The sequence below is a fragment of the Zootoca vivipara genome, chromosome 7, assembly GCF_963506605.1.
Source record: "Zootoca vivipara chromosome 7, rZooViv1.1, whole genome shotgun sequence".
Lineage (NCBI taxonomy): Eukaryota > Metazoa > Chordata > Lepidosauria > Squamata > Lacertidae > Zootoca > Zootoca vivipara.
Window position 1 is genome coordinate 35531906 of NC_083282.1, and position 26578 is coordinate 35558483.

Here is a 26578-nt window from a genome sequence, read left to right on the forward strand (position 1 = left end):
TTCCTATTTCTAGGAATGTTCTCCTGGTGTTGTATTCATCTTTGCTTTAATTCTAAATTTTATCTGTCATGTTCTCCTAATTGCTGTTTAGAATTTTATATTTTAACAATTCATCCAGATTCCTAATTTATTTGACTGTGGCTACAATCTTATGCTCTTATCTGGAAATTGGCCCTGTTGAATCCATAAGGACACAGGCTTGTACCTAGTGCAGGGCTAAGTAACTGTCTCATCAACACAAGAATTTACACTTTTCTCTCCTTCTCCCCCCATGTGTGCCACCACACTCCCCAAATCTGCCCCAGAGGGTTGGAGAAATCCCCAGAACAGTTTTAGGGGGTATGCAGGGGGGGGAAGAAATGGGAGGGCAGTCCCTTTGCACAAGTGTCGTGGGAGGTTACTTAATGGGGCATTGAATACATACCTTAGCTGCCATATAAATGTGCAATTGATTGCACTATAGAAGAGTCCATAAATAGATCCTGTGAATCCCCTTTCAGGTGTCCACCCTTGCAGTGGTGGAATGGAGATGTTGGATTGTTTGGCATAAGACTACTGTATTCCACTTGATAGTTTATATGAAAATATGGACATTGAACTCTTCCTTCAAGTAGCATCTATAATGCTGTGTAATATGGACATTTCCTCTTTAGACAAGTATCTGATTCTTGGAGAGCATTTCTTTCCTTTCACAGTTGCTCCCCACTGAACTTTCAGAATCAATACACTTCACAATCATCCTTGGAAGTCCTTCTGTCTTCCGTTTAGCTAATCTAGTGCTAGGGTAGTCTGAAGCAGCTTTTTCATTTGGGGAACTGCTTGTAATAAGAAAACTGAGGCCTGATTCATATTTTACCACTTGCACATAGGAGATGTCTCCATGGTCTGGTCTGGTCTGATGCCATTTGCAAGAATACCTGGATGGAGGTATTTCTAAAGAGCAGGGTAAAACGCATGGTTTCATAGCATGCCACCATCCATTTTGGTTATTGATGCTATAAAAATCAAGACTGGACTTCAGTTTGTTAGGCACTGTGAAGTTGCAAAAGGATTATATCCTTTTGTAACCAAGGTTATTAAGTCACTCCAGAGCTGACATGCTTCCAAAAGCTTTGCTGCATAATTTATTGCAAGTATGGGGAAGCCATGGCCCTCCAGATGTGGTTGGATTTCATCTTCTGTGTTGTTGTTGTTGTTGTTGTTGTTGTTGTTGTTGTTGTTGTTGTTAAATTCTATACCACCTTTCATCCAAAGATCACAGGGTGGTTTACAATATAAGAACAAATATAAATACATAACAATATTCCTGACCATCGGTCATGCTGACTGGCCCAATGGAAATTGGAGGCTAAAAATATCGGAAGTTGGAATCGAAGAGGTTCTCCAAATCTGATTTACTGCAGCACAAAACTCTAGGCCAAAAAACAAACAAGCAACAACCCCAAACAGCTTAACTGAGCTGAAAAGTGATTTCTTCCAAATTTGGTTTTATGTGGAGAGTCTTAATTTTATTCAATAGATGAAGGCTGGAAAGAGTTATATTTCTGAAAACTGTATTTAGCCATCACATATGAATAACTGAAAATTCTTTTATCGCAGAAACAGCTTTCTCTAAAACCTGACTGTTCTTCTGGGAACAGGCCAAATTTCTTGTTTCTCAAGGAGAAATTTAATTAACTTCAATGCCAAATCAGGAAGAGAATTTGGAAGACAATTCCATGTCTCTTTTCAACTAAGTATATTTTTAGGGATTAGGGCAGAGGGATAATAATTGTGGTCAGCCAACCATCAGGGAGTGTGCAATAAATCAAGGCAGGTAAAAGTCTTCCCAAGGACACAGTGCTACCAAATAATATATGTATAATATAGTCATGTAATCTTTACACAGTGCTTTGTTGTATAGCTGGGATGAAAGATACTTTGCTTTTTCTTGGAGAGGTGGCAGGCTACTGAAGAGGGAAATCTATTTCTAAAAGTGATGGATGTGGATCCTTATTTTACATTACTAAAAAGTGAAAATTTTCTTATTAGAAATGGGTCATCAGTTTGCCAATATAAATGATAGATTTGTTTATTTAGCAAATGACATTGAGCCAAGCAGAGGATGAGCGTAAAGATTTTCAAATCTTTGAGGCCTGCAGCAGATCTAATATGAATTTGCAATGTGACACTTTATTTGAGATACTCCACAGCAGCTGTGAGAGATACTTTACTGTGTCTTCAACAATGAAATTCAAAGGGCTAAATCAGGCATCCCCAAACTTCAGCCCTCCAGATGTTTTGGACTACAATTCCCATCTTCCCCAACCACTGGTCCTGTTAGCTAGGGATCATGGAAGTTGTAGGCCAAAACATCTGGAGGGCCGCAGTTTGGGGATGCCTGGGTTAAATACTAGATTTAAGAAGAGGAGGAGGAGGAAGAGGAAGAAACACATGCATTAAGTGTAACATGTAAAAGAGAAATTAAACTTGACAGAAGTTCTCCCAACTACGTGGTAGGAGGAAAGGGGAGAATACAACCCTAATACTTCGCTCGAGCTCATTGATTCTTGTTCACATGGCTTAGCTTGGTGTGCAAGTGGTGTCGTTTCCTTTCCCTTCTCTCAGCAGAGGCTAGTGCAAGGAATTGTGGGAGGCCACAATCACCATAGTGGTATCCTAAATTCTGGAGTGGTGAATGGCAGACATTCTTCTATAGAGAAGCAGCTAAGGGGGGGGTTCCGGTTTCCGCCTGCAGGAATGGCGGACCTGTTTTCCATCTCTCTGACCTTCGTGAGGAATTTGGCGGTTGCTAGGGGAGTAAATGGCAACCCCCTACCCTCTCCGGGGGTTACGGAGAGGGGCCGCTGGCCCGCGATGCCCCCAGACCCACTCCGACTGTTTTTGGAGTGGGGGGAGCTTGGGCTGAGCACTTACGAGGGCCAGGACTCCCGGACGCTAATCTGCATGGCGGGGATTTCCATGGTTAAAGAAGATAATTAGGCTTAAATCTATGGACATACTTCAGAAGGAGGGGAAGAAGCGCTGTTTACTGCTGAGAAATTTATGCTGCTGAGGGAGAGGAGTCAAAGATTGTACTGCATCTGGAAGAAGGATTGATGGGGACGGAGCGATAAGGGAAGTGAGTTTTTATTTTTTTTTCCTTCATATTGTTGCCTCGTACCTTCCCGGACGCGATGTCCTGGCTTGTTTGGAGTGAAAGAGAAGCAAAAGACTGTGTGAGTTGAACTTTATAACTGTTGTTACTGAGCATATTTTTTTAAAGATGTGGAGTTGCCGATGAGAAAAGCCTCCCCCTAGTCGGGCGGAAGGAGTTCTGGACGCGCTCGGAGGATTTATGAGTTGTGACGCACTTTAAATTGGAGCAGCGACCTGAAGCTAAGTTCAGCTATAGGGCAAGGAGATCCATTAATTTACCAAGAGTTTATGGTTTGATGTTTGGGTCTCCTGCCTGAAAAAGCTGTAAATTCTATAATGATCGTGAATCTTCATGGCTATGAGAGAAAACGAAAGTGATTTGAGCTTTTTGAGATGGCGCTGCTTCGGGCTGCTTCGACGCAACAGGGAGCTCCATTAAGATTTATGGGGAGGCTGGACTGATTAACTCACACAGGAGAAAGAACATCTGTGAAACTTTGTTTGATATTTATCTCAGCGGCTGGGAAACAATCGGATGAAAGTGGAAAACATCTATGTGACTGTAAGGGGAAGATCTGGATTATTATGAACTTGGAGGACGATTTGAACTTTAGAAAAAAGACGGCAGTGGACAGTTGCGAGGAATTCCCAATTTCTTGAAGCATGGGAACCCAAATAAAAAATTCTTTAGATGATTTGGTATAACATTCGGTTTGATTGATATATATATGTGTATAATTTGAAATATTGAATGTGATATAATTGGTTTTAATTGGAAAATTAATAAAAATATTTTTTTTTAAAAAAAAGAGAAGCAGCTAAGGGGGTGCACTTTTCTATGTCACTAGGGTGGGGGCAGCTACTAGGCAAGAATCGAATTTTACTTCATTCACTTCAATGAAATCCAGAACGGAGCCGATTTATTTTGTGCCATCCAGTTCAGTGGAATCTCTTGTATAGGTAGAGGTGTGTACCAGCTATAGTAGGTCACAGGTGTTGTGTAATAAAAAGCATGTATGTTCTCCCTCATACAAACGACTTCAGCCTTCATTCAAAGAGACAGGACTTGCTCCCCCTAAGCTGTGAACTGCATTGCACCCTGTTTATTTTACTCCATAGAGATCCATGAAAGCTGTTGATCTGAACAGAGAACAGTGACATTTTCCTCTAAAGGGCAAAGCCTTCCCCCATGCCTATGGTGACATTGAGATCCACGGTAGTAAGTTATGCCCCCCTAAATGTATCCTGAAAGCAATAGCTTATTTTCTGCCATCAAAATGAAGTGGCTGAATTCTCTTCTATGGTGATACAGGCTGGGCCAGGCTAGGAAAACCAGGTGGGCTGGTGAGCTGCTGTCCTGTGCATAATATTTCCTTTCTGCCCCAAGATTTCTCCTTGCCACACTTCTTCCCTGCAATGTTTGCTTCTTCTGTCTCCCCTGTAGTAGTACAAGTTCTGCTGCTGAGAGAAAGGAGGGAAGGTAGGGAAGCTCAAGCCCAAGCTGGGGCAAGCTTTTTCCTTCCCTTCTTCCTTCTCATTGGTATGGTAAAGGTCTTCAGATATAGCTATCCTTAAGAAAGCTAAGGAAAGCTTGCTAACAGTGGGTTTCTAGAGACAGCAACAATCCTAAAAAACTGCCTGCATTTGTCTGTTTCCATTACTCTGCCCATCTTTTGACCATACTGTGTTTTTGTATATGGTGGCCACAGAAACAAAATATATCATTAAGGTACAATGGAATTCTTTCGCCTGAGTACTGAAAAGTGCCTTCACTTGGCTCTGACAGAGGTATGTTCTTTATTAGATAGACTCTAAATGGTGATGCTCAGTCAAAATTTTCAAAATCTGTAGAATGTATCATCAGTTTGGTTGATTTGATAAAATAGGGTCGTCCTTTCTGAGGCTTCCAATAGAGCACTCTCTTTTTCCTTTCCAGTTTTCCTCTTGAACTTGACTTGATATATTTTCCATTCAAGTTTGTTTCTTCACATGCAGTATGCCACCAACCACCTGAAGATGAAATTATAAGCACCATTTAATTGATAGCGACAACACTGTAGTACAATCATATGGACTAAGGGCATGGTTCATAGACCCCCTTTAGGCACCAGAAGGGCTTCCATGTGTGGAGGAGGATTTCTCACATTTCTTCTCACGCCGTGTTTGATGTCACTTCTCAAAATCCTTGGTAGCATCAACAGTAGCTTATCAGGGGGACTGTACATCTATGAAGCTTGTCATAACATCGTCACAAATCCTCATGTCCACCACCCCTCTCTCTAAGAACATAGGAAGCTGCCCTATGCTGAGTTGTCTACATTGGCATTGCCTCTCCAGAGTTTCAATAGGAGATATTCTCAGCTCTACCTAGAAATGCCAGGGATTGAACCTGGTATCTCTGCATACAATGGCCCCTACCCCCACTCACTGCACCTCTCTTTTTTAAAAAAAGAACTCATCCTATTTTAACTTAATTACCCAGAGTCAGATTTTTAAAACCCACAGCTCTCCTATCTATCTCAAACACTTATATTCTCTGTAAAACTGATGCTCAGAAGTGAACTTTATACGGTTTCATAGTTATCTACATTTATTAGAGGAAGTAAAATAAATAGGATTGAACTGCAAATGAATTAAAATAACTTACTGATTCATGCTGCAAAATTGAATTTTCCACATTGGAAGGGGCAGAAAAGGGAATTTTAGAATAACGTTTTTGCCCGGTTTGAGGAGACAGTGTATAGAATCCTAGCACTTCTTACGAATTTACTTGGAGGTGCTCTACAGGAAATCATGTCACCAATCTGTTATTCCTGTGTGATACGCTCTCTCTTTTTAGATCTTTGCCAGGTCACTTCATTTTTAGTTCTATTTCTGTTTCCTAAAGTTCTGTCTAATGTTCAGTTGGGGACTAAAAATAAATGGGAGAGAAATTCTAGAGCAGGGATTGGGGAACCTGTGTCACTGCAGATGTTGTTGGTCTCCCAACACCCAGCCAGCATGGCCAATAGAGAGGAGGTACACCAACATCTGGAGGGCCATAGGTTATCCATCCCTGCTCTAGAGCGTGAGTCACATGTTCAGAGATTGATGAGATGTAGCCTTCCAAGATAGTACAGAATGCATGTGGAAAATTACATAGCTGGATACTCCTCCATATCAAATATACATTTATAAAATACCATATTGGAGCAAAAAAGTTATAGTGTCTATGACATGCTAGCTTTCTGAGTGCAGATAAGTTTGTTTCTAAACATGATGGATCACTCAGATGTGCAGTCCCTCACCCAATATACCCAGCTGTTCTTCAGAATTTGCTTCTGGTTCCTAATGCTTCATTTTTCAGAACAGGGAATATATAAGTTTTGTAAACAAAGTTGCAGCTATATCTTCCACAGAAAAAGACTACCTGAATTGTTTTCTGGACATTTGACTTTTCTTTCAGTATTGCTGTTGTGATCTTTTGTAGAGAACTTCACTTCTTTCTGTTCAGGCAAAACATTAGGGATATTCCCAGTAATCCTGGAGAGAAGAGCAGTGTAGTCTGTTTCTGAACCTCCCATTGTGAATGTATATTCAATATAACGTTTGTTAGCTCTTGAGTCTTCCAGCTCAATACGCAGGATGTGGTCACCTTGGTTTACAATGGAATAGATCTTTTGTAGGCCCAGCCAAAATTCTCCTGAAAATACAAGTTGCACAGACCGAACTATTAGGGTAGGCTGATGGCAAGACATAAGCAAGTTAGAGTTACTAATTCGGTTAATTAAGCAGACAACCTGAGTCTTGGGAACCCTTGAACTTTTCAGATAATCTCTCTTGAAGATCTCTCTTTTTTGTTTACAACTTTTAGATTATGCACTAATGATCAATTAAAACAGGAAACTAAAACTAAATATGAATGGAATGGAACTTTGCAGCTTGCCATAGTCTTCCAGGGATAATGCAAGGCATACTTAACAAAAGTATGTGAATGAATCTCTCTGATAAGTGAAGCGAGTGGCATCTATAAAATTTAATTGCAATGGAAGTGGAGTGTCAGCCATGAGAAAGGAATGCACTCTTAATAGGCATTTAGGTAGTGTCATTTACCACAGCACATTTAAATTGAACATTCTAAGTGAATTACATGGAGTGCAAAACTAAGCATGTTTTCTTAGAAGTAAGTGTACATTGGATTCTACTAAAAAAAAAAGTTGTATTTTCTTCTATCTTTTTTCCAGAATAACTACATTAAGGCACTTAAGTTGTTGGTATCCTGGGCCAATGGATACATTCCAAGTTGGCAAAGACAAATGAGAGAGGACATTTGAACAAGAAATAGCGGAAAAGATAAAACGTACCCTTTTAAAACAAACATGTGATTTTGCATTTATGTTTCAGATTTCACAACCAGGCAAACTTTATATAGTGTAATGATGAAATCTCAGTTTCAACTTTGATTTTGCTGCTGTGGGAAAGTATTATCAACTTTCTTCCCAATTCAGCTATTCTTAAAGCTCTTATTTCAAAAGTATTGAAAACTTCACCTTTATGAACTCTTTTTTTTTTTAAAGGAAGATTGGCTCTTGAACCACAGCTTGGCTTCCTATGTCATGTGAACCAGGTTCTTGAGTTTTATGTAGGGGACAGTGAAGGAGCTTCAGTATTTTTTAATTAAGACACCATTATTGTAAAAACAAAAAAGGCAAAAATTCATATTGAGAGCAGAATTGTTGTGGGGACTTTCATACATCATAGACAATCTAATCTCATGTCATCAGTGAAGCTACCATAATTTCCAATTAATATAAGAAGGACTGAAAATACCTGTAACAAGCTATGGGAATGCCAAAACAATGTGTAGCTATTAGGAGGAAATGAAATTGCACAGAGCTTGTTTGTGTCTTCAGTGCAAATTATATAACACAGATCCCAGCTGGGAGGAAACGGGGGTGGCGGCATTCTAACGGCTTTTTGAGCTAACCTACATGTGCAGTTTTTCCTTAAGAAGACTTTGTGATCGTTCAGACATTTTTGCAGTGTCGCGCATGCTAAATTTATTTGGATTTCCCCTACTTCTCTTTGGAACAAACTGTCCATGAGTTCAAGTGAACTGCAAAACAATCAAACTCATGGTGGGCCACATTTAATGGAAATATTTTCTATGTAATGAATCCAGATGTTGCTGGATGATGTCTGGGACTGATGGAGTTGGAATCCAGTAACATTTGGTTGGAATCCAGTAGCACTCTGGTTTAAGAAGAGAGTCTTTGATGTTAGACATGTCTGCTCTACATATCAAATAACAGCTGGAAAATCCCATAATTTACTGATAACAGCATTTCCTTAGCATGTCTAACATCCTGAGTTCAGTCCCCAGCAGTTTTTAGTAACAAGGATCTTGGATGGCAATAGTAGGAAATGGCTCTTTGCCTGAGATCTTGGGAGAGCCATTGCTGGATGGGCCAGTGATTTGACTCAGTATTATTCAACTAATAGAAGAATAGATGTTTTGAGACATCCCTAGATGCTAGGGGTGGAACTGAAGATCATGCTATTACAACTGTTCTGTTAGCGCAAACTTTTCTGCATTCCAGGCAGAATGATCTCCCCTCCCCTCTGCTTGCACACTATTCTGGGACTTCTCCTGACCCCCCCAGAGCAGATTGAGGAGGAGGAGGCCCATTGCGCCATGAGTTCTTTCACTGGCTTCCACTAGCGCACCAGGTTATAAAATTTACTTTGCAATCTTGAAATTACTGTTTTGCAAGTAATGACAATGAAGCCACTTAAACTACTTATGGACTATAATATTTCAGGACTTCACTAAGTGATTTCAGGATAATTGCAAATATATGTTGCTCCCTGTCCTGGTGGCCAAACAGGGTTGCCACTTCAATTCTTGCCCCCCTTTAGCATCTCTGTAGAAGCAGCTTGGAACATACCTTTAGCAAAGTGTGCTGGATGATGTGTCTGTTAGCCTGCACCTTGTGTCCCAAGTGGATGATTAACTAGTGCAAATAAGGGTGGTTTCTTTGTGTCTGGTCCTCTGATGGGATGATTGGCTGGTTAAGTTTAGAAACCAGGATTTTGTTTCAACGGAAGCCCATTGAGCTTTATGTTGACCCAGTGCTATTCATTGTGTGATATGCATGAAAACTGCCTGTTGTATCAGTCACTACGTGGCAACTTTGCTACTGTATATTATGGAGTTTAATTCTAATATGCTGTAAAGGTTCTTGAGTATTTTCTGGCCTCATTTGGTCCAATATTTTCTGCAAAAAACATTGAGATAATAGAAATATCTTTTTGTCTGCATCGCTATGTTTACAGATCTTTAGTACTTTAGTGCAGTATTTTAGACACCTAGAAAGTGCCTCCTTACATACTTCCTCACTCAACTTGTAAAGTTTTTGAAGTAACAAAAGTGGGAAGCAGGCACTACCCCTTGCTAATGGCACAGCAGCTGTAAGTGCTGCTTTGCCAGTGCCAGGGAAAAGCTTCACACTAAGAACACTGAGGGGAGTCTTGTGCCTGGAAAAGGGTGCAGAAAATTGTGAAAACTGAAGAGGGTGATTCTGTGAAATGGGCAGGATGCGCCCTGCCCGTCTTGCATTGCATTGCATTGCATTGCATTGCATTGCATTGCATTGCATTGCATTGCATTGCATTGCATTGCATTGCATTGCATTGCATTGCATGGAACTGCAGCTGTTGCCATGCAAGCCTCTGCTTGTGTTATATGGTTATAGTGGGGTGAGGGCAGGATAGAAGACGGTAGTGATTGGGATTGTCAAGCAGTGCATAAATCAACTAAATTATTGGATTCATCCACATGAACTGTACATCTCAGTTTTGTGTTGTACAGGTCATCTGCATCAGTCATATGCCTGATAGACTCAGTCTATGGTGTTAAGCCCTAAGCAAAAATGTTCTGTACATGTAAACATGAAGGTGGATATGTATCTGAAGTGCAGGGTATATTACTGGTATTCTTAATCTACATTGTGTATGTTTTTAAACATCTGAGTGGCAGATATATTAGGATCTATCCATAAAACCCAGTTTTGGCAGGTTATGCATTCCGATTAACTTCTTTTCTGTTAACCCATCCTGCATGTGCTTTTAGCAAACTGGTCTTTAGAGGGGCATCCTGCCTTTGATGCTCTGTGGGTTAAAGTCACATTAATACCCAATCCAAGGGTAGTTTAAATCTCAAGCTGTTCGCCGTGCACCAATTCAGACCAAAACAATGGGGGTGAAGAAAGCTAACCTGTTTAAAACATGCCCCAAAATAGCAAATGTGAACCATCCCTTATTCTCCTAAAGGTATCTTTTCCACTTACTTTAATGTGTTGATGTTTGCATAAACCACAGTCAGCTACTATTTTAGCACATAAAGATACTTCAATTATTTAGGAAAATGTAAGAGGATTTATTTACCATCAAGGTTGCCGAATCCATTCATATAGTTCTCCCAGGTTTGGTTGAAATCTAGTGATCCATCTGATCTGTTTTGAATAACTGTCCATGCACTTTCTGTGTATGAAAAAAGATAAATAAATATTACCTGCTTTATTGCCCCCCTCCCTTAGTTTTGGACTGCAGCAAACATAGGCCCAGTTCATATTGTGCCCCTCCATGAAAGCTTTTTATGCAGTAAAATATAGAAAAAAAGCAGGGGTGTGTGCGCGCACACACACAATATTTGTAAAGTATTCATTGAATTTACTCCTGCATGTGAATTTTCATGTATGGGTATGAAAGTTATGCATGCCATCTGTCCACTGCTGGAAGAGGTTTAGTTGTGATGATTATTCAGTCATGGCATCCTCATCTGACCCAATTGGAACATGTCATTGATCCTACTGACTGCACCATTTTATTTTATTTTTGGTAATCCTAGTTAACTATTGACCAGCTGTAGTTAAACTGATAATGAGCTAGATAGGCAAATAGTCTGACTCAGTATAAGGTAACTTCCTATGTTTCACTAATGGAACACTTAACATCATTCAGGGCAGAAAATGAAGTCCATAATGATTTTTAGCAAGAGAATTAGATGGTCCCTGGTGTAGCTGGACTTACCTGCTTTGATTTCACAGTAGACATTAAAAGCCTCAGATCCTCTGGGCTTAATAGAATAAATGCCACTAGATCTTTCACCTCTGCTGTATATCCACATGCAATCAGTAGCATTGCCTAAGAACAACAAGATTTTAAAAGTTACAAATGCATGACTAAATTTGTGCGGGGTGAGTTTAAGGCACACTGAAATGCACTCAGTATTGTGGCAGGGACTTGGGTGATGATATTGTATGAAAGAATGCTATGAATCATTCCTTTGATTGTTGTTACTTTTAATATGTCACATTATCCCATCCAGTTGGTGAGCGCTGACAAAATGGTAGCCGAAATGGCCGCTGAGAAACAAGAAGGAAGTATTGGCATACTTGGGGAAAAGTTGTGGCTTGCAGAAATAAGCTTTTAAAAATAAAACAACCCTAAATGGACAAACTCCATCAAAGCAGCCAAATGAGCATGTTCGATAACAACAGAATGAACAGTGACAGTTTAAAAAAATAATTGAGAGCAGAGAGTGGGGAAGAGAAAGAGTAGAATGTCCTACTTGTAGGGAATGGATGACTAGAAGCCTGAAAAGGAGCTTTCCTTTTTCGGAGGGAGGATACACTGCAACAAGGCCACACTTGTTTTTCCAACAACAGTAATAAAGAGAATTTAACAGTGTGGCGTTCAAAGATGTATACCCATAGTAAAATGTATACTAGAACAGTATTCACAGATGACAGTGTACACAAGGATTACTTGTTTTTTCTTCTTCTACAGGGGCAGTTACCTTTGTAATCTTGAACTTTAGTTGTTGTATTAAGTTTAGTTTGCCTTGTTTCATTTTCTTCTCTCAAGGGGAATAAAGTCTGTTTGCTGTCTTGAAAACCAGGGCTGCTTAGCTGGGGAGACAGAGAATTATTATTATTATTCTGTTTTTTGTTAGTAAAGTTCGTCATTCATCTACTGATACTTTGGAGCCTAGGTATATTGAGAGAACAAAATGGGGGAAAGTGGTTTACTGATGGTAGAGACCTCTTATCTTTACCAGAGAATTCCTGAGAATAAAGCATTCCCCCTCCCCAATACCTTTCTACAGTCATGTGTGGGGCATGCCCAATTTCTTTTACCACAAGAGTATTCTCCATGACAGGAAGATTGTTAGCTGAAGGAAGTGTTTTCAGAATTTTTCAAGTTGAAATACAACAAGGAAATGTTATTTTTCCATTCCAATCCTGGAGCTACATTGGGAATACACAGCGAAGACACATAGTGTCCACAAATTATCTTAGAGCATGATGGAAATATATTTAAATTATTAAATCATCGTATAAGATTAGTTATTCCCTGTCCACTTTGCTATTTGTTCAGGAGTTTGTACTTTTTCCATTAGTTCTTTATTTCTCCCAATTTCTGCACCCTTTACCTCTTTCTCAGTTCCCAGCTGTCTCAAAAATCACCTAACATCACTGAAAAAACTGCCCTGAATTGGAGGAGGTCATTGGTAAAGCAGCAATGTTACCTTCTCTTCCAGGTCTTCTATTTGTTCTTGTTGTTTGCCAATTTGAACATGCTGCGCTTGAACTATTTTGAGAAGGGATCTGAGGTGGTTGTCCTGCTGCTCAACGAAGTTCTGCAGGGAGAGCATAAACAATGGCTTGGTTTCAAAGGACCATGAAGCAGAAGGAGAAAATTTAATAGTGCAAGTCCATGGACTCTTGAGCAAGCTCTGGCTGATATATTCCTGCAGTGTGGAGTCAGTGTTTTACAGCATGAGAAATATGCAGAGTACAGAGGATCTAGGCCAAGGGTAGGGAATTTGTGGCCTTCCAGACTTTGGTGAACTATAACTTGCATCAGCCATGCTGGCTGTGGCTGAAGGATATTGGAGTGTATTTCATAAAACGTATATACGGCTTTATTGTGGAAAAAACCCTCAAAGCAGTTGGTGAGTAGGTTCACCAGCATCTGAAGGGTCACAGGTTTTCCATCCCTGATTTGGATTTGTAGCACATGTGCTCTAAAGGTAAAGGTACCCCTAATGGTTAGGTCCAGTCGCAGATGACTCTGGGGTTGTGTGCTCATCTCACTCTATAGGCCGAGGGAGCCGGCATTTGTCCGCAGGCAGCTTCCAGGTCATGTGGCTAGCATGACTAAGCCGTTTCTGGCGAACCAGAGCAGCGCACGGAAACGCCGTTTACCTTTCCGCCGGAGCGGTCCCTTTTTATCTACTTGCATTTTTTGGCGTGCTTTCGAACTGCAGGAGCTGGGATTGAGCAATGGGAGCTCACTCCATCGCGGGGATTTGAACTGCCAACCTTCCGATCGGCAAGCCCTAGGCTCTGGTTTAGACCACAGCACCACCCGCGTCACCATATGTGCTCTAGTAGGCTACAAAAAGAGAGTTTGTGTAAAATATTGCCGATAGAAGAGCTTCTTTGGATTTAAGGTCCTTGCCGGAGGCTTTCCGCTGGGAGAAGGGCACCTCTCAGTGCAAGCCAATTTCACCAAAGGCTGTTGTCTTACCATGCTAAACAGAAGTAGAGGGTATATCCTCAATTTTATTTGGAGGGATGGTTTTGTATAGTCAAATCATGCAACAATCCTGGTTTGCTTCATAATCTATGGATCCTGTACTCTGCCCTAAAAAAATGATGGATTAAGAGCTGGTTTCTTGGAATTGAAGCAAAGCTACTGTCTGGTGACTGGGACTTGCTTTTATTATCTGTTTTTGCATCCTACCCCACCCCCTATAAACGCATTCATTTTGCTACAAATATTTAAAAATAAATGAGCCTTTCCTGTGTCATGGTCTTATGTTATGAAAGGGAAGCGGTTCCAGCCACCAAGTGTATTCTGATTATCCTCCCTTATGGACTGTCCAGAAAAAAAATTCTAGGTGCAAAAGCATGTGGCTTACATGTTTAGAACACTGGCCATCCCTGGCCTTTGTTAAAATAATTCATCTCATCGTGGTTGCTTTTTGGTAAAGCACAGAGTATATGTGAGCCATTGTTTAGTTCTCTAGATATTCCATGCAGTTTGCTGTTGATCCAAAACTATCCTCCTTAAAAAAACTAATTAAAAAAGATAAAGTCATGAAGTATCCTTGTACCACAGGATACATTTTATATAATTGCATAACAAACATTTAGAAACAAATTTACAGTAAAGAACCAGTTGTTACTTTCTGTACATTCATTTCATTCCTCAAAATGCAGTGATGTGGCTTTCCTGGAAATGTTTGAAGTGGAAAACATTCCTGTGCAAAAACAAGGGTAGTTTGCACTGGAAAATGTTTGCACTGGAAAACCCAGCCAGATGGGCGGGGTATAAATAATAAAATTATCATCATCATAGCAGGGGTATCCAACAACATTGCCTGCAGATATTGTTGGTCTCCTAACTGCCATCAGCCCCAGCAAGCATAGCCAGGAGTCAAGGTGATGGGAGTTAGTCTAGCAACATCTGGAGAGTACTGCTATAAGGCAGGCATAGGCAACCTTGGCTCTCCAGATGTTTTGGAACTACAACTCCCATGATCCTTGACTACTGGCCCTGTTAGCTAGGGATCATGGGAGTTGTAGTTCCAAAATATCTGGAGAGCCAAGGTTGCCTATGCCTGCTCTAAGGCATCAGAACATTTTCCTATACTGTACTGTACTTTCCAGTACCCTTGTACTTGAACACAAATTGACCTGATTTGCAAAGGAATTTTTGGCTATGCCTTCCCCAAAGAGAGATCTAATTTAGCATCTAATTTTTTAAAAACATTTTAGCATCTTAATTTTACTTATCACTGCAAAACTAAGCAAAACTGTATGAAACAGCCGCTAGATAAAGTGTCTTTCATCACTGATATTAGTGCAACAAGGTCATCATTGACTTTGGAGCTTTGGATTCTATCAGTAGCCCATTTCAGGTGACTTTGGCAATATTAAATCTATTCCATACCTGCTACTTACTTTAAGTGATGCAATTTCTTCAGGCTCCGGATTTTCAATCTGGGTCTGAAACAATTTGGTTATTTTTTCTTCCAGCTTCCCTACTTTATCCTGAAGTTGAATCTTCTCCCGTGAAAGTATTTCTATCTTGGAATTCAGCTCCACAGAGATGTTCCTTATCTCTTCGTTATTGACTTGCAACATAGAAGTAGTGTTTTTTAGCTGTTCCTCGTCTTCTTTTATCTCATTGGCTTGTTTTGAGATCTCATTAAAAGATTGGTCAAAAAGGTGAAGTTTCTGAAAGATGTCATCCATTTGGCCTTTGGTCTTGATGGCAAAGTCTTTAAGGCCACGCCCAAGCTGGAGCAGCCCGGTGGCTAGTAATTGCACATCATGTAACATAGCAAACCTTGGCTCAGGAGATTCTGGTACAAAGGGAAACTCATCTCCATCTATTCTAGTTGCAGCAACTAGAGAAATTACAAAGAGTAATACTAGTATTATTTTCATTTTCTTTCTGCTTATGATAGCCTTTGGGAAAGAAAAGCTTTCCCAAGCTGCTGTTAGCCTTTCTATGTGATAGTTCTTGCAACTCAGTTTGCCTATAAATATGTGCTGCTCAGACCTGAAAAGTCAAGTTGAGGTAGTTGATCATTAAACTTAAATGAGTGTAACCTGTGTCGTCGTTAGGCTTTTTGGACATCAAAACAGACAAACCCACCTGACTAGCCATTTATGTCAGACTTTTTTTCTGATCAGCTGTGAGGAGAGATCAGCTGGAGGCAGTAACGTCTTAAGGGTATCCAGCGCCGTGGTTCAAGAATGCTCCGCCGCCCGCCCCCAGAGGCAGTAGCGCACGACTAAGGGGCGGAGATGGAGGGTGGCGGAGCCTGGACGGCGCGCACCACCTTGCAGGGGGCTGGCCTGGGCTCAGAGCCCACCTCCCGCAGAAGGGGCTGCTCGGCCTCCCTCCCTGGACCAGCCCCTCCTTGGTGCCTCCCTCCAGCGGTCGCTCCTGGACGTGGCGGTGGCGCGCGGCCATTGAGCTTCCTCCATGAAGCAGAATCAGCGAGACTCCTGCCTAGAGTGGCAGCAGGCGCGTGGTGCCACTCTAGGCAGGAGTCTCTGATTCTGCTTCATTGAGGAAGCTCAATGGCCGTGTGCTACTGCCGCCATGGGGGTGGGAGGGCGCCGGCAACAGCTGCTCCCAGACACCAGCCGTTCGGCGCCCCTGGTGGCCAGGCGCCCTTGCGCCACCCAGCCCGGGCCTAGAGATGGCCCAGGCTGGAGGCAGTACTTAAGTGGTGAGGCCTCTAGTCAACGACTACCTAGCCCTCCTATAAAACTTGACCAGTTGCTCAAGGACCTTGCTGAGACAACTTGTATGTTTTGGCCTCAGCTACAGGAGTACTGTGCATGGTACTGAACCTCCACCTTGATCTCCTTCAATGGTGCATAGTCTTGTTCTGCCCTGGCTGCCTGGGGAGCCTGGAACTACTGATCTCTCCTTGCTTGGCCCATCATTCCTTCTTGGTGGTTGGCATCCCTGTGTATCATAGTAAAGGCTGAAAAGGGAGAATAGATGGAAATTAGAAAGGGGGCCACCATGTTGTTCAAACAGAAGTGATTTCCTCCTTTAATACACCATTGAACCCCAAAGGGGATATAAAGTTGTAAGGGATTTATATGACTGAAAAGTTTGTGTGTAGGAGTATGCTATAATAAGGTCATGCCTCTGACGAAATATACCATGCACTGGCAAAATGCTATATGAGGACTGTAGGGTTTTAAAGAGATAAGTCATTGCAAAGACACGGGAAGACACATAGCCTGGAAGGGAGAAAGAGGATCACTTCACAAGAAAGTATGATGGCATTTGTCCCATTGGACGCAAGTTGTGGGGTTTTAACACTTTGTTTCTTTCCCTCTTGCAACACTGTCAACCCTAGGGCAGGATTCTGTTTGCTCAGCTTTTTAAAGCAAATAAAGATTCATTTTGAACAGAAGAAGAAACTTTTAACCTTCTAACCAAAACAGTTTCGCTTTGGATTGAAAGGTTCCTCACCTGTACTTGAGAAGAAATATCACCAAAGAATAGTACAAAGGGCACAAGTCCTTTTTTTTAATGGCCAGTACCAATATGAGCCCCCAGAAGAACACTGTTCTTAATATAGGGATCACACAGCTTGGCTTCGCAAATACATTTAAATCCCTCTCTTAAGCAACTAATAACACTTAATGAAAGTTTTATGAGAAAAGTACATTTTAAAGTAAATTTTCATATCCATTTTTATTTGAAAAAGCACGTTGAGGAGCAAATGTATTCATGCCAGAATGAGGTAATTTAGGAGAGCCACAAAAAAAGGGGGGGGGGAGAAATCTTTCAGCAGCCGCCTGCAGAAATAATAAAGAGAACATTGATTAAGCAAGATGACCAATGGGGATGAAATTCCGGCGCTTAATTCAGCATGAAGGTCTTCCTTTGAAACAGAAAGAATGCCCTATCTGCTCACTTCAGCTTGCTGCAGTGTATGGAACGCAGAAAGATAATGTGGCTCTATAGTCCACCATTCTGTGTAGCACAAGAATAATGCAAAGTCTATTGGGTTTGATTCGAAGGTACGTCTGCTACTGGCAATAGAAGGTGCCTTCCTCTGACACAGGGAGATTTTGTCTGTTTAGATGAGCCTTTGGAAGCAACCCGTTGAGAATGGAATGTAGTGGTAGAACAGCATCATGAGTCAGCTAAGTTGTGGCTCAGTGGAATATTGTAAATACCAAACCATTGGCGATGGATCTGTAGCAAGTGATCCAGTGATGTTTTGTGTTTGGGAGTTTGTGAAAAGCCAAAACTTAGACACGTCATGTCAAAATGGGCAAAGATATATTGAGAAATAATGCATTCTGACTCTCGTTTTTCCCTTGCTGTTTGCATGCTACTTCTCTTACATGATTTTTCTTTGCATTTTTTATGTTTCAGAAGTGTAAGAAAGCAGGCAGGGAAGATGCAGTAATGTGCATCGTTGGCCTCACACAACACACTCCTACATTGCTCCAAAGTTTATAACTGATGCCCAAGACACTTTGGTATATCTTCATTGTTGTATGATGCAGTATTCATTATGGAATCTTCATTTATTTTACAGAAACATTCTGTATGTCTATCCTCAAAGCCTTAACTTTGCCAACCGTCAAGGATCTGCTCGGAACATCACTGTAAAAGTCCAATTTATGTTTGGAGAGGATCCAAGCAATGCAATGCCGGTATGGTGTGTGTGTTTGTGTTTGCTTTTGACTTTGGTGCCCTGATTGTTTTTCAGTTGTTGGATGTGTGCTACATGTGGCGTTCTGTGGATCTAGGCTGAGTAGTCTGCTTTGGACTCAAATGGTGCTTCCTCCCCTTTCTGCAGGCCCAACAGGAATAGAGCACAGTTCATATTAGAGATCCCAGGCCCTAAGGAAGTCAGATTAACCTCAACCAGAGCCAGGGCCTTTTCAACATTGGCTCCGGCCTGGTGGAATACTCTGTCTCATGAGACCAGGACCCTGCGGGATTTGATTTATTTCCGCAGGGCCTGTAAGACAGAGTTGTTCCGCCTGGCCTTTGGCCTGGAATTAACTTGATCCCCTCCCCCTTTTTCCTTTTTCTGATGAGGCTGCATTTTAATTTTAATGTTGCATTTAATCTTGTTTTTAAGCTGTATTTTAATTAATTGTTTTATATTCGGTGTTAGCCGCCCTGAGCCCGGACTTGGCTGGGAAGGGCGGGGTATAAATAAAATATATTATTATTATTTATTATTACATTAAATGTAAATATGTATGACATGTTATTTTATGACATTTTGTGTCTTCCAATTTATTTAATCAATAAATTCATGCCCCACTTTTTCAGAAGTCTTCTCTACAGTGTGGCTTCCACAGCATCTAAGATTGTTTTATACACATTATAATATACAAATAAAAGATAAGAATTGGAGAAAAAATGCTCCATGCATTTCAAATGAGAAAAGCAGCATTAAAATCCAAGGACCCACAGCTCAAAATCCTCAAGATAATGTTACCCACTAACAGCTGGTGAGGAAAGAGTTGTCTTCAAAGGTCTTTTACACACTGTAAAGGACCCTCAACTGGACAGTCTCACGACTGAGTGGCAATTTCTGAGAAAACTCTTTTATGGATGGCCATCAGCATGAGCCCCTACACAAGCCTGATCTAACCTTTCAAACTTCATGGTGCATTTGGGCTTGTGCTTATGTAGTTCTTGCCATTGCTTTTCTATGATGCTCGTACAACCAACATTGCTTAATATGCAGTAGAGAAATGGAATCGTCTCTCTCTTGAAATCGTGGCAACCATCATTCCAGCCAAATCACCTTCTGCCCGTTTTCCATTTGTAATCATTGTTTAAACTGACGTGCATCATAATTACCGTATATAAAATGTAGTCTACCAGTAGAGGTTCTGGTGTTCATTTTGCCTTGGCAAAATTGACCGACATTTCACTGACGTTGGTATAGGCTCTTGGCTCTTAGCCTAACTTCCAGAACTCAGAAGCAATGTTAAATCGTCTTGTTTTATTTCCTTTTGCAGGTAATATTTGGAAAATCCAGCTGTGCTGAATTTTCAAAAGAAGCATATACAGCTGTTGTGTATCATAACAGGTAAAATGTAAAAGACGTCACGTTACACTATGTGCATAATGCAGTTAAAATTGAAAGCAAGGCAGTAGTGGTTAAAACAGTGTACCAATAGCTATGTGCATGGTGCTTTTTGACTTTTTCAGGGATTTGTCATTCTTTTGATTTTTAAATCTCATGCAGCTTGATCCTGGTGGCATGCCAAGTATTCTAGCAAAACACTTAGAAAAATGGTCAATAACTTTTGGCTGGTTTAGGTAGCCAGGCCTGAGCAGCCAGCAAAAATTTGAGGCTCCCAGGACCCTGTCCCTCCCCACTGGGAGCAGGGGAGGGCTTCAAAGGTGCTCATGTGCACAATGTGAGACTGGCTCAGCTCCAGTCTTGACAGAAGAGTTTGGGTTCATCTATTTTGCACTGCATTTCTGAACATTTACACTATCTCCAAAGTGTTCATCACATACAAGGTCCAGCTCTCTTCCTTGAGCTCGTAGCTGATGCTGTTGGGGAGCAGGGCAAGGAATTAGCCAGACTGCTGTGATATGCTTTGAAGGTGTTCAAAGCACTTCTGACGTTCTTTGAGTCATGAGGACATTTATCTTAATGTAATGCAGTGTGTGTGTTGTCTCCTTGTCTGTAACTTTCTAAGAGAGAACAAACAGGCCATTAAATATTAAAAGAATAGCATTCCTGTATCATTAAACCAAGATTTGATCATGCAAATTTGCCTCTTATCTTAGAAATGCTAAATTCACCTGAAGGTCTTATAGAATTTGGTTGTCTGGAATTAGGGAACTAAGTGGAAATTATTAATTATTCTTCTTTTTCTTTATGCTTCTCACATCAGAAGATTCTGTTTAAATGCAGAATTAGGCAACTAAGCATGGTTGTATTCTAGGCTTCAAAAGCTTTATACTTACAGATGAAAACATTTTATCTCAAAACAGATCTCCTGATTTTCACGAAGAAATCAAGATTAAACTCCCTGCTACTTTAACTGACCACCACCACCTGCTTTTCACTTTTTATCATGTCAGTTGCCAACAAAAACAAAATACTCCTCTGGAGACGCCTGTTGGATACACGGTAAAAACACACAGAGAAACAAACTATTTATCCCACAAATCCTCTCTCTCCCTTTTACTCCCCACTCCTTTCATTTTTCACCTGGGAGCAGGAACGGAGGAGGAGAGCCACAGATTTTTTATTTTATTTTGTTTGATTCAGGTTATTTCTGTATTCTAGTAACTTCTGACTCTTTGATGCCGCTGAGAGCTCAGCGTTATGTGACTAGGTTGAAAGTGACCACCCACTGTGGTACTCAGAATTGGAAACAAGAACAGAGGCAAGCTGATGTTGGACAGAGAGATATATTCTTGTGAACAGAGAGATATATTCTTGTAAAAACGAACCCTTGTGTTCCACATTAGCTTGAAGCGTTCCTTTCATGGTTTCCATTTTCTAGTCTTATCTTTCCTTCTGCCTCTTGCTTTTAGAGCAGCGGTAGGGAACCTGTTTGAAACCGAGAGCCACATTATCTCATGGACAGCCTTCGGTGGGCACATACGTGGGGCAGGTGGGGCCAGGGCCAAATGTTTCTGGAGCAACAGGTGTTTCTTGCCTTTGTCCAGTAGACTCCATTCCAGCCCAGGAAAAATTCAGAGCACCATACAGGCATTATCACCATTCAGAGACTAATATGAGCAAGGCAAAGGCACTTAAGAAGGATGCAGGGCCGGGCCAGTGAGGGGCACTGCCTGGGGAAAGGGGGCGTGGCCTGGGGAGAGCCTGGGGGCCTCTGGGATTGTGGCCCAGAACCCTGTTTTGGAGTAAGAATTTGAGCATATGCCACTCATCACAAAGTCCATGCACTCTTGAACCCAAATCCTTGTGTTGTTCTTATCCTTCAGATAAGTTTTATTATTATTACATTGGATGAATTGGACATACCCTGTGTACAAATGAGATATTTTGCCTTCTTTCCCCCATTATAGTGGATACCAATGCTTCAGAATGGACGGTTGAAAACCGGTCAGTTCCTTCTCCCTGTTTCGCTAGAGAAACCACCCCAGGCATACTCTGTGCTCTCTCCAGAGGTCAGTAGTTCCTTGTGCTAATGAAAATTTAAGCAGATCTGAAATCTTCTGATCCCTTACTTAGACAGCAAGCTTTAAAAGATGTTCATATCTTCCATGTCTAATATTGAATGGAGTGCCTGCTTTTGCTAGACCTATCTGTAATTGATATTTCTGAAAAAAAAAGAAAAAATAATAATTGATATTTCTGCTTTGTCATTGTAGTCAGACTCCTAAATGCTTTTATTATTTGCTTCCTCCCCACCCTCAGGTGCCCCTGCCTGGAATGAAGTGGGTAGATAACCATAAGGGAGTTTTTAATGTAGAAATAGTTGCTGTGTCATCTATTCATACACAGGTATGTATTAATAGCAGTCCCTACATGAGAAAGGATTGAATCCAATCTAGATATGAATGGATACAATTTCTCCTATCTCTCTCTCTCACACAGAGAAATGTGTTTTTTGTTTAGATAGAAGATATAATTCGCTTTTAAAGTATCGTGGCTTAGTATGTTTTGTTGGGACTTTTGTCTATGCAGGACCCTTACCTTGACAAGTTCTTTGCCCTTGTTCATGCCCTGGATGAACACATGTTCCCTGTGCGGATCGGCGACATGAGAATTATGGAGAACAACTTGGAGAACGAACTGAAGAGCAGCATTTCGGCACTAAATTCCTCTCAGCTGGAGCCCGTGGTGCGATTTCTCCATCTCTTGCTTGACAAGCTGATCCTCTTGGTTGTACGACCGCCTATCATTGCTGGCCAAATAGGTATTTTATTTATGCTTGGGTTTTTAAAAACATGATAGATCTTGGAGCGAACCCTCCCTGTTGCATTAACTCATCCACACTTTAAACTGCCATAATTACATGTAGACGTTTTGTTCTTCATGGGCATGTTCAAGGATGTTTTCATTGTTCACCTGTAACATTTGGGGGCCATCATTGATTGGAAGTCTTGACGAATGGAATTAGGAGATGTTTGGAGTTCACCATGTGTGTGTTTCTGTGTTACTGTCAATAGAGTACGCCAGAGTTGGCTTGACGTTCAGTGCCTTTTCCTTTGTACTGTAATGCGGATAATTGAAATTACTATGAAGTCATCCCAGGGACAACAATGTAGTATATTTGGCCAAATATGTATACTTGTTGGCTGTGGTAGAGGATTGAAATGGAAGAGAGCTAAACATTTTGTCTGCGACAGTTAGTGAATTCCAGTTGGTGTCCTTTGATCAGTGGGGGTGTTCATTAATGGACAAAGAGGAGAGGCGATTTCTTTCCTTTTACCACTCCTAGCACCTTAAAAAAAATCAGCTTCAGGTAGTTGAGAGATCTTCCAGAACAGGGTGGAAGGTGGAATTGGGGGGGGGGAGTGTAGGGGAAAGAAGAAGTGACAAAAATGATCTTTCTTCCTATTCCATTAGCAGACACCTCTGCTGCATCCAAAAGCTTTTTGTGACCACAGTGCACCAATTTGGATTCCACTGTTTCTGGTTGGCATGCTCCCTGAGCCATTTCTTACCCAGTTCCTTGTTGGAACTTATAATGTATGCTATATAAACTATTCAGCATCCTAGAAAGACTTAATAATTCAAGTGCTTGCTCTCCCCACTAAGGGTTAAATTTCATAATACTTAAGCTACTCTGGAAATGTTTTTCATGAGAAATGAATGTGGGCTTAGCTTTAAAAAAAAGCTGTTGTGAGGTTACCTATACTGATAAATGCTGAACTGCTTGATTGATTTATTTTTAGTAAATCTGGGTCAAGCATCTTTTGAAGCCATGGCCTCTATTGTAAACAGACTCCACAAAAACCTCGAAGGGAACCAAGACCAGCATGGCAGAAACAACCTCCTCACCTCATATATTTATTATGTTTTTCGCTTGCCAAACACCTCTCCCAATTCGCCATCTTCAGGTAGGTTCTCTTTTTGGGGGGTAAAGTTTGGGACTGGGGGGCTTTCTTCTCCAGGTGTTAGTCGTCTTGGGGTTTGTCAGAGGCTGAGCCTAGTTTTAGCAAGAGAACATGTGAGTTAGTTGACACAACCATCGCTTGGATGCACCAGAGTCCCTTATGCACCCCAGTTTCCCCCTCCACATGATTGCTCCCCATCTCCTGTCCACCCATGCTGAGTGGTCCCACAACCTCAAGGAACATATTTCTATGGGATACAAGCAGCTTCAGCTGGAGTGGGTGGTGTCAGAAGATCCCCCTTCCCTTGTGGCTTGTTGAATCAAGGCTCATCTGTTCAGGCTCTTTTCCTCACCACTGAGTAAGTGCAGGCATCTTGATCAGGCATCCCCAAAATGCGGCCCTCCAGATGTTTTGGCTTACAACTCCCATGATCCCTAGCTAACAGGACCAGTGGCCGGGGAAGATGGGAATTGTAGTCCAAAACATCTGGAGGGCCGAAGTTTGGGGATGCCTGATCTTGATGAAGGCACTGCATGAATTCCAGACCAGCTGGGGCTTCCAGTGCCTCCTTTGAAAGCTTCAAAGGCAATCATTTTCAGAGACCGTTGGGAAATGAAGGCAACACAAAGGATGACTTGAACCCAAGGGATCTGCCAACAGCGCCATTGAGGAAGCTGTGGAAGTGGCTGATACTTGAAGTGGAACTAGTGTTGGTTTGGTATACAGTATTCTGCCTCATGCTACCTTGTTGAGTTATATTGTGCTTCATTGTTTTAGGTTCGGGTGGCTTGGGAGGATCAGTCCATTACGCCACCATGGCTCGTTCTGCTGTCAGACCAGCAAGCCTAAACTTGAATCGCTCCAGGAGCCTTAGCAACAGCAACCCAGATATCTCTGGCACTCCAACCTCGCCCGATGATGAAGTCCGATCAATCATCGGGAGTAAGGTAAGATTGCACTTAGCTGAGAGTGATAGCCCAATATTTTTAATTCCTAAACCCTATTCAGGTAGTTAATCTCTTACATTTTCAAACTCCACTCCAGGCAGTGTTATCCGCCCTAAATTGGATGCAGCTTGTACTCTAAAATGTGCTGCGATGTCCTTGCTTGTTCAGGAAGGCAGCGCTCAAAGGGTGTTTGCAGTCATAAGCAGGTTACTTTTCAAGGTGCTCTACCTGTACAAGGACAAAGGCAACGAAAGAGCAGACTCTTTTTATTGTGAAGTTCTGACCTTTACTTTTTCCTTTCGGTCCAAATGATTTTATGAGCCACTTTAAAAGCGTTTTACACCCAGTTACATGAAAAATCAATCGAAGGCACTTTATTTTTTTAAGTCATCTCCCCGTTTGTATAAAAGGGCAAGATGAAAATGGAAGGACCAAGGAATTTAATAATTATTGAATGATTAAAAAAGAAAGAACACCATTTCACCCCAAAAAGCGACACATGTTGTTCTTATTAAACATTAAAGGCTTTGACTGGGAGAGCTCAGAATATTTAAGTATCCATTTGATGGTCTTGCTAATTAAACCACCTTGACCTTTTTGTGAAATGCCTGAGGGAGTGATGTGCACATGGAATTTACCTTGGATATGATAAGTTTTATGTGAGCTGCCTGGCCTTGAGTAATTTGGCAATAAAAATGGATAGAAGCTTTCTTACAGAAACATATTCTGCTTTTTAATAAGCTGGAAGGAGTAATGCGACAGCCTGGCAGAGATATTGTAAAACTCTGGGCACATCAAAATCAGCGGAGACCCTCAATTTTGCTTTGGAAGTGTCATTGATTTCTTTCCCCGACCAAAATCTGATTTGGGGCTTTTTGCTATGCTTCTGAAAACTTGTTTTGCTTAAAATATATATATAGACTGGGTCCAAATTATGGATTGGCTTATTCCAGTTCCTGCCCTGCACCCAGGGGGTGAGGGAGTGTGAGGTGGGAGCTGGGGGAGTGGAAAGAGGAATACAATACAAGGACATGATTGGCACTCAGACTGGCCAATGGATTTTTAAAAGGTGAGTGGAACACCAACCAACCACAAACTGCCTCTTACAGAAATTTTGATTGCAGGGCTGTTCTTGCCCCAGTTGTTGAACTTTATTTACTGTGAGTTTCTAAACTCCTAAGAGTGCTTTCATATTGCTTCATGGTTTATAAATTTTGACTCTGAGACCTGGATTGTTTATTCATTATTTATCTGCCAATGTTTGGTTCAGCGACCTTTGGTCCAAGTATAAAATGCCAACAGGATGGCTGTAGCAATTTACAGGAGCCTAGGAAACTTTTGAAACAGCAATGTGGATGCATCTGTGTGCAGATATCGATTTTTGTGTGTGCCCAGAAATGTATGTGGACAGGTTTCATTACTCTGAGGTGGTGAAGAGAGGCCTGATGAGGCTACTTTCTTTGAAGTAATTAAGATAAAATCTTTGTTATACCAACCACTCAATAGTCTCAGTGGAGAGGTTATGTTAAGTAATATGTTTGAACATTGAATATGTAAGTTTATGTCTAAAGTCAATGGCTAGAACAAACACCATTAGATGTACTGCTGGATAAATGTCTTGTATTTGTTTAAAAACCCACAAAAATTGTTTCTTTAAGATGTAATCAATGACCCAAATTCAGGCAAAATTAGCTGCTCCTAAATCTCACTGAAATTTAACTGCAACTCATTTATAAGTTCCACTAATTTCAGTTTGACTGGCTTTATTTGGATCTGGGCCTATAGTTACAGCATCATACACATATTTATGAGAGTGCTTTTATTATATATTTTTAAAAAATCAATAAAAAATTAGGGAAATTTGATAAGAT

General features: G+C 41.2%; 2 protein-coding genes across 5 annotated transcripts in view; one reads left to right on the plus strand and one right to left on the minus strand.

The window, feature by feature from the left end:
* Positions 1 to 26578, plus strand: part of DOCK7 (dedicator of cytokinesis 7) — a 125870-nt gene that overhangs the window by 46554 nt on the left and 52738 nt on the right. For all 4 annotated transcript variants that reach the window (XM_035123060.2, XM_035123061.2, XM_035123063.2 and 1 more), the window contains exons 15-22: positions 18278 to 18395; positions 19725 to 19795; positions 20716 to 20854; positions 21763 to 21864; positions 22115 to 22201; positions 22385 to 22616; positions 23599 to 23763; positions 24538 to 24707. In XM_035123060.2, coding sequence (XP_034978951.2) covers positions 18278 to 18395; positions 19725 to 19795; positions 20716 to 20854; positions 21763 to 21864; positions 22115 to 22201; positions 22385 to 22616; positions 23599 to 23763; positions 24538 to 24707 — 1084 coding nt within the window. The remainder of the gene's footprint in view (positions 1 to 18277; positions 18396 to 19724; positions 19796 to 20715; positions 20855 to 21762; positions 21865 to 22114; positions 22202 to 22384; positions 22617 to 23598; positions 23764 to 24537; positions 24708 to 26578) is intronic.
* ANGPTL3 (angiopoietin like 3) lies at positions 4917 to 15733 on the minus strand. Its single transcript, XM_035123067.2, has 7 exons — positions 15153 to 15733; positions 12710 to 12820; positions 11978 to 12089; positions 11209 to 11322; positions 10564 to 10659; positions 6548 to 6820; positions 4917 to 5148 (listed from the first exon to the last, which is right to left on the minus strand). Exons 1-7 carry the CDS (start codon positions 15639 to 15641, stop codon positions 4964 to 4966), a joined length of 1380 nt encoding a protein of 459 aa, XP_034978958.1. The 5' UTR covers positions 15642 to 15733; the 3' UTR covers positions 4917 to 4963.